Source organism: Orcinus orca, chromosome 11 (genome assembly GCF_937001465.1).
Source record: "Orcinus orca chromosome 11, mOrcOrc1.1, whole genome shotgun sequence".
Taxonomy (NCBI): Eukaryota; Metazoa; Chordata; class Mammalia; order Artiodactyla; family Delphinidae; genus Orcinus; species Orcinus orca.
The window spans coordinates 44,581,627-44,590,148 of NC_064569.1; the positions used below are offsets into that span (position 1 = coordinate 44,581,627).

The window sequence follows — 8,522 nt, forward strand, 5'->3', positions numbered from 1 at the left end:
GGAGCCTGAATATCCAGTGGTCTTTGCCAGCTGTCAGTTCTGTGACTAATGCCAGGAAACCCGTCTCACAAACGCCCCCTTAATATGAAGCTTTCCAGTGCAGTCCAGAGCCTCTGGGTCCTGGGTATTAGTCTCACTGCCACTCCAGTCACATAGCCCCACACAAACGGTCCACCCCACATCTAGCCAAAATATCAGGAGCTGCAGACCAACCCCTCATCCAAAATCACCTCCCTTTTTGTCACATCACTCCCGTCACTCCCATAGGGCCTCTGGACCTTTATACCTGCTTGGCTATATTCGATACACTCTTATTCTCTGCTCCCCAGAGACCATTAAATGAACCATGGCACTGAAGTGATCTACATCATTCTTGACTCATTCTTTTGGGTAGACAAGAACTTAGGACCTTTCTACCTTGCTAAGATATCATTGTCATTGACCCAAGGGCAGAGAGGAATGACCCAAGGCCCAAGTGGACAGCCCTTTTATCTCCTCACATAGAAGTAACAAAGTTCAGAGGTCTCAGTACCATCTAAGCCGGGTTTAGACAGATCCTGTTTATAAAGAACCTAGTTTATAGCTTGGACTTGGAAAAAGAGAAAGAAACATGCCGTTTTCTCTTCCGGGGTTTCCTTATACTCAGCTTTACACCTACCAACCAATGCTTCTCTGGCTTGGGGATCAGATGGGTAGATCTTAGAAACTTCATAAAGAGAATCCAAGCAGTGCCCCAGGGGAGCACTGACCTCAGCTATCTCCTCGGTGACTTCAAAGCTCCACTGATCAATATTTGCTCCCAATTTAGCATCTCACAGAGGATTTCCTCCTAACCCTAGAATAGTCTGACCTGGTTTCTTCTCTCTGGTTAATTATCCACAGAGACTAGCCCGCAGGCCAGAGGACTGAGCTCCAGTGCCCCAAGTGGCAGGAGGCATTCTCAGGGTGAGGCTACCAAAGGGATAATTACGGAGTGGCCATAAGGGTAACCTATTTTGGAGCTCTAGTGATTGGAGGAAGGGTGGGGAACAATAATGCTCACAGTGTCCTGGAGCCTAGTGTCCTGAGGACTTTATGGACTTATTTTGAAGTTGTTCAGTCCTGACATCCATTGCTATAAGGCCAATGGGAAAGCCCAGGACTCAAAGGGACTAAATGGTATCTCCCAGGAGCTGGCTTAGAGCCTTTCTCTGAACATGGTTGGGACCTGGGGAGATGGGAAGAAAGTTAAGGGAGAAGGATTAGCATGAATAAAGGAGCCAAGCGAACTCTAGGTCCAAATACAACTAAGTGCCTGAGAACTGGAGGGGACAAGGGAGAGAAGGGTGAGCATCGAGGTCATCTTGACGTTTGGAATGACCTCTTTAAAATGGACAGAGGCAATGGTGCCCCCTGGTGGCCAAGGATAAGTGGGAGAATGCAGATGGAACTTAAACTCATATCAGTAAACCAAACTCCTTTTTTTAATGGGTAGCAGCTAAAATTTATTAAGTACTTCCTATTTCCAGAAACTATCTAAATGTGGTACATGCATTACCTTAATTAATCCTCACAACTCTAAGGGATGTAGGTAATGGTAGTAGCTTTACAGAGGAGGAAACCAAGGTTTAGATAAAGTATCCTACTCAGGACCATAGCTTGTAATTGGCATTGCTAGAATTCAGACCTAGGGTGGCCTCACTCCAGAAGCTGTATTTTAACTACTAAGCTGTATTGTTTATATGGTGCTGACTGTAAATTATCAGCTGCAACTCAGGAAGGAGACTTTGAGTCATTGTTAACAGTCTCTTGGGCACATTAGCTCAGTGTGTTGCTATATTTAAAGATATTTTAAAAGATAAGGAACTATAGGGAATTCCCTGGTGGTCCAGTGGTTAGGACTCCTCGCTTCCAATGCAGGGGGCATGTGTTCAATCCTTGATCTGGGAACTAAGATCCCGCAAGCCGTGGGGTGCAGCCAAAAAAAAAAAAAAAGATACCTGAAATACATGATAAATGACGACCTTCCCAGAATACAGGTAAGGAGAGACAAACATTTAGCACCTAAAAAGACCAGGGGGATAGAATGGGCTTCTTACAAGGAATAATCAGGCTGGGAAAATGGCTGAAAAGAGGATATAGTGCTTTTTCACTGTAGATTATTAGACTCAGAGGGCATGTGTTCAAACTTGAAGGTAGTTTTCAAACAAATAAAAGAAGTAGTACTTTACAGAGCCACTGGGGACTACATGGAGACTCCATCGGCCTAGGGATAAGATGATTGCTAGGGCTGAAGCTTTGGCTCTCCCACCCCTCTTTGAGCTTGGTTTCTTCCTCTGCAAATGGGAGTAACATCTAGTATTTGTTAGAGCTGTAAAGATTAAATAAGTGTGTGTATGCGCTTGTTATATGAGTATTTAACATATACTAGTTGTTTTTCCCTTGCTATTCATCTCTGTCCTATATTTAAAGGAATCTTGTTCTTGCTCGGAGTCCTTTCCACAGCAAAAACAAATCCTCTAAAACTTATTTTTAAGGACTAGATTTTCACATAATACATTTTCCTAGTCACACCTGGATCTCATTTAACACTGTCTTTGGGAATTCCCTGGCGGTTCAGTGGTTAGGACTCTGCACTTTCACTGCCAAGGGCCCGGTGTTGGTTGGGGAACTAAGATCCCATAAGCCTCGTGGTGTGGCAAACAAACAAACAAAAAAACAAAAAACACTGTCACACTGTCTTCGGGAATATTTCTTTAAAAGCTAACATTTTTCTGATAAACTCATTTACGAGGTATCTAAAATTTAAGGTGTAAACAGATATGCAGGGTTGAGTATATGCTCTACCGAATACTAGGCTAGAATAATTTTAGTAGCCTCCAGAAAGGTTCAGATAAATTCATGGATTCCTTGTGCTAACCTATGACATGAATTAAGAGATATGCAAAGTATATCCTCCTGAGGATCAAGTCAAGGATGATAATGTCCACTCTTCCCTATGTAAGACACATGCCTGTGTCCCAATGGCAAAGACTCTTGGGCTGGAGAATTAACGGCTGTTCTCCAGCCGATGACAAACTAGTGAGGAACATCACAAGTAACTTGTTACTGATTAACATTAAATTTGTTTTATTTATTAAAACTTGCAAATAACTTGCTTTTTTTGTAAATTACAACAGCTTCAAGTTCCCTATAAGAGTACTCTCACTTACATTTCTGATAAGCTTTCTGGTGGAAGAGTAAGAACTTACAGACACCAAGCAGCAATAGACAGAATCCTGGGTATACTCATAGGGGAATGAAGCAAGTGAACATCATTCACGTGCATCACAGAAGAAATAAAGCTTAGTAACAGCTGGTCTGGAAAACTGATTTGACAGGATACAGCATTTCTCATGACTGACAAGAGAAGAAGGAATTAGCACTAGACACTGAATTTAGTTGTCAACTAATATCAGGGTGCTTGCTCTGAGCTAGTTAATTGTTAGATTTCATAGGGATTTGTGGTACAAGAAAGCTTTGTTGAACACATTCATTCCGTGTGCCAGGCTTAGTGTAAGGTATTAAGAGAAAAAGAAGACGTAAAACAGAAGCTACTTCACAGCTATATTAGATCAGATTGACACTTGGGAACATTAGCTTATAGATCCAGTTTTGCCACTACATACAGAACTTGAGAACCTGTGGTTTCTCTGGGCCTTGGCTTCTTTATCTGTAAAATCAGTTACTTCATCTACAAAGGTGAACTAGATGACTTCCAAGGGCCTTTAGATTCTAAAGTGCTGAAAGTCTTTGAAATGTAATAAACCTGAATAACGGGTGTTCTCTCCCTGAGGCATTCCTGGGACAAATGTTCCATTCCAAACCCTGAGACAGCCACACCTCAGGATTAGGGTGTTTAAGAATCTCCTCAAAGAAGGTATCCTTTATATTTTTATCCCTATGCCCCAGTACAGAATCTCTACACACAGAAAATGGGGACACACTTATGGTCCACATTGACAATGGCTAGTGATAGAGATGATAAAGGTATACTTTACTGTTGCTTTGGCATCAAATCTGAAAGCTTAGACCAGCAAGCAAGGCCTTTCCTTTAATAACATTCCTTACCTCACTTCTCCCTATCTGATAAAGCCCTTACTTTTCAGCTGAGCTGATCACATCCATTTGCCCTTTCCTGTATGCTCTTGCCGATCCCTCCATCTGGAAGGGTAGGGAGGGTAGAAAAATCCATTTCCTTCAGGACTGAGCTCTATCTTACTTTATGTTTCATCAGTATGAATACAAGTAATTTCTAGAATCCTATACTACCATACACTTATTCATGTTCCCTAGCTTATTCATAGAGGTTCCTCTTCTCACTATAATTAGACTCTAAACACATCATATTGAATAAGCACGGAATAAATGCTTATCTAGTTTGTGAGTCCAGCAGGAATCTCAGATAACAAAAGAATGAAAGCTTCAGGCTCCTCCTACTTTAGCGCTATACCATTCCCAAAGCTCTTCCTTCCCTTCCCTTTTCTTTCCTGTCTGGAATCTCCTATTTTCAAGCCTAATTTAAGGGCCAATTCTGGGCATGAAAAGACAACACGGTTCATACTTTTGGTTTCATATTTTTTCAGTTCATTTCAGTAAAAACATAATATAAAAGGCATTGCCACCCTCTCCCCTCCTGGGGGTGATCCATCAAGCTTGTCAGTCTGGGCCGCTCCAGTGGTTCATAGCTCATCATGCGATATGTGCAGGGCATGGTCACATAGATCTGCAAATAGCACATGACAGTTTCAAAGACAATGCCACTCTCATACTGATATATGCCACTATCAAGAAAATATCCCAAAACAAACTGACACACACACTGACCACCACTTTTCAGAGCATATGCTTTTTCTTTCCAAGATTTTTTGATGTGGACCATTTTTTTAAAGTCTTTATTGAATTTGTTACAATATTGTTTCTGTTTCATGTTTTGGTTCTTTGGCCCTGAGGCATGTGGGAATCTTCGCTCCCTGACCAGGGATCGAACCCGCACCCCCTGCACTGGAAGATGAAGTCTTAACCACTGGACCGCCAGGGAAGTCCCCAGAGCATATGCTTTTAAATGACAAAACATTCCCACCGTCCTCTCACCAGTGTCTCACTCAGGTGAGGGAGCCACAAATTCTGAAAGCCAACGGGAAAAGAATGGAGAGGAACAACCCAAGTCCCTAAGCCTAAGTAATGGAAGCCAACTCTTGAGCTAACATCAGAGGTTGGAGGAGGGGGTACTAGGGGGGTGTTGGAGGAGCAGGGGTGGGACACACACTAGAGAATGTGGGTTCCACAGGGATGTGAGGACAGGAGGTAAAGTGGGAATAGCTTACCTGTTCGCTTACTACAGAGTTTGTCTTTAACATTGTCAGCCTCTCGGGAAAAGAATTCAATGAGTTCATCCTCGTATTCCTCCACAATGCTCTCACACTGTCAACCCAAGGGAGAAAGGAGTGAGAGAAGACAGCAAGGGAAGCCTCTGGTCTCCACCTCCAGAGAGGAGGACAAGGACATTCATCCAACTTTCCACTTGGGCTCTCCAATAATTCCCCTAGTTTCCAAGAACTGGCTACCCACTCCCATAGCTCACCGCGAACTTGAGGGTGCCACTGATGTCTGAATCAATTCGGATCCCCTGTTGGTCCAGTTCATTGGATTCTCCATTCCGGCCCACTACACGTACATAGTTCTTGCGGTGGGTGGAAGGGTCAATCTGTTCCCCATACTCCTTCATCCGGTCGCATACCTCCTCTAGCAGCTCTGTGAGGTGGGCCTCTGAGCGAGCATAAGGCACCTAGAAATGTCCTCAGCCTTGGGTCACATTTTTCTACCTCTGTACATTAGTAATTTATATCCTTACTTTTCCTTCCAAATCTAGCTCAACCAACCTATTCTAAAAAGCCTTCCCTAATTTAAAAACAGTATGATTTGTGTAGTTCCAAAGTCCTTTCAAATATGTGATCTTATTTACCTCATTATACAAACCTAAAAAATAAAATAGGTGTCATTAGCTCCAAATTATAAATAAACAACCTCTTTGATTAACCTTAGTCAACTATGTGTTCTCTTCCTTTGAATTCTTTTAATTCTTATGGCTGTAAGGTAATGATTTTCTTTTTTGTATTAAAATGAGGCTAATACCTGCCCTTAATAGGAGGAGAGCATTAGAGAGGCAGTATGGGCTTTGAAGATAACAACTATTAAAGCATTTCACAAGCATCATAACCTTAACATCTCCCAAATGCCCACAGGGTACAGCTTTCTGTCTGTGTTATGTTTCCACCTGAAATAAATTTCCTAAATGTAAGGATAAGACCTATTTTTTTCGAATGAATGTTTGTTTGTATACCATACTGCCATAGTGAAAACACAAGTCACGTGGATTAAGGATGTGGAGAAGGGGGCTGATCAAGGTTCCCTGTCTGCTAACGACTTCTACAACAGAAAGTATTAGGGTTTGGAGCCAAGGAAGCAAATGCATAGGGTATAAGCCTCCAGCCTCTTCCAAATAAGACAGCCCAATCTTTTAGATACCTATGTGGGTCAATGTTTTCTACATTCCTATTAAACTAAGGTCCTTCTTAATTAGTTAGAGTGAGCTATTTTATTTGGGGGAACAGTCAGTTACCTCCACCACTGACTGGCTGCCATCTGGATTGATTCGGAAAGAGCCCATCTGAATGGTCTTCTTGGGATCCACCTGGGCAATTTCCCACTCTAGTTCATCCACCAGAGCCCTGCAAGCTGGTGCAAGGGGGGGCAGGGGGTGGGGAGAGAAAGGAATCAACCCAGGGACTTCCACTCATCCTTCTCCCAGGCCTTGGATCCCATGCCCTCCAAGGCTCTATCTTCCCCACCCACTCTTCCTCCCGTTTCTTTTGTGCCTTTACCTCCACAGTGTAGATCCTGGCTCCTCCGGGCCCAGACAGCTCCCAGCAGGGCCCCCAGAAGCAGGGCCAGCAAACCCCAGCCCTTCATCTTTAGCGCAATGGGGTTGCTCCACCTGGGTTTGGATTGGAATAAAGCATAGGTGTGAGGAGCCAGCTCCATTCTCCCCTGTACCTCGCCCCCCACCCCCACCCCCGCCCAATCCTTCATCCCAAGGCCTACAAAGGCCTCAGTGTGATCTGGCTCTACTTTCCAGGAAATGGCCCGGACACAAAAGGTCTCCTCTGTTCCGGCGCTCGAGGCTCCGGACGCTCCGGGGCGGTGGGTGAGAGCGCTGAGCTCGGAACGTGGGGCTTAGCCCCAGACACTACGTCGACAGGTGAGGCCTTGGATGTTGGTACTTAAGCGTCCGCTGCCTAGGATTCACAGGGCTATGTGGCAGCCATGGGTTGGTGGCTAGGATTAAGCAAGGACGACAGGCACAGAGGAGCTGCTGGCAAGGAGAGTAGCTGATTCTGGCCAGGAGGTGGCGAGGTGGCTGGCTGACGAGAGGAGCACTCGATAACTAGGGCCTATTTGGACCCAGCACCGAGACTGCTGCATCCCCACCTCCAGCCTATAAGCTATTCCCCGTGCGGGCCAGCCCCCTTTCTAATAACCCCACCACTGCCTCCTATCCAGTGCAACCCCGACCCTCAGTGCCACTCGCATCCGTCCCACCTCTGCTCCCAGGGCCGCCGCCGTGGCCCAGGCGCTGGAAGACAGCCGGACTCTCACTTTAGCTCCCGACCCTAGCACCTGGCTGCGGGAAAGCGGGGCTGTCCAGGCTTCTCCAGAGCGCTCCTGCGCTTTCCAGACACGGGGTGCCCCGGCGACTGCCTGAGCCAGCACCTCGAGCCCTAAGTGGACGCCTAAGCAGGTCTCAGATGCGCTACGGTACGAGTCCCACACTAGAGACCGACCCCAAACCCGCCCCTCCAAACTCTCGCGCGAACAGGCAGCGTAGGAGCGGCTCCCAGGCGGCAAGGACCCCGGTGGATCGCAGGACCCAGACTTGCGTGGCGGACAGCTCCACGTGACCACCGGGGGCGGTCAGCCGAAGAATAGGAGTGGCTTGAAGCAGAGTCAGAACCTGACGTGGTGCACGGAGGCAGTCAGGCTCGCGCGTGCCAATCTAGGTGGGCTCGGACCTTCAAAAAGAAAGGTGTGCCGCTAGCCAGTGAGAAGCCCTGGTTTCAATACCCAGAAAACTACATCCCCCAGGAAGCACTGCGGCACCACACAGATTCTTTATTAGTAGCTACAGATTTTAAGATGTCCTGGGACCTGTAGTTTGTCAGTTTCTCCAGCTCCCCTTTTACACGTAACAGGGAAACCATACTGTACGTCTTAAAAGAACCCAACCTTAGGGTTCTAGGCAGCCACAGCAAAGACCTAACACTGCCCAGGAAAGGCATTCTCCTCCAATATCCTAAATTTTGGACTCCAGAGTTTTACCTTCATTTCTGGGTGTAAATTTGAAAGCCTTAGTTTTTTCCAGTTGTAACAGAAACACAGAGAGGAAAGCTGAAGTCAAGAGAACCCCACACGCACACATTTCTAATGAGATAGATGACACTCAA

At 45.6% G+C, this 8,522-nt stretch overlaps 1 protein-coding gene across 1 annotated transcript; it reads right to left on the reverse strand.

Annotated features, from left to right (window-relative positions):
• Nucleotides 1–4,579: 4,579 nt before the first annotated feature.
• On the reverse strand, nt 4,580–8,135 carry CNPY2 (canopy FGF signaling regulator 2). The gene is made up of 6 exons (XM_004274149.3): nt 7,621–8,135; nt 6,903–7,015; nt 6,641–6,756; nt 5,603–5,806; nt 5,346–5,442; nt 4,580–4,744 (listed from the first exon to the last, which is right to left on the reverse strand). Exons 2-6 carry the CDS (start codon nt 6,988–6,990, stop codon nt 4,701–4,703), a joined length of 549 nt encoding a protein of 182 aa, XP_004274197.1. The 5' UTR covers nt 6,991–7,015; nt 7,621–8,135; the 3' UTR covers nt 4,580–4,700.
• Between the last annotated feature and the right edge of the window lie 387 nt (nt 8,136–8,522).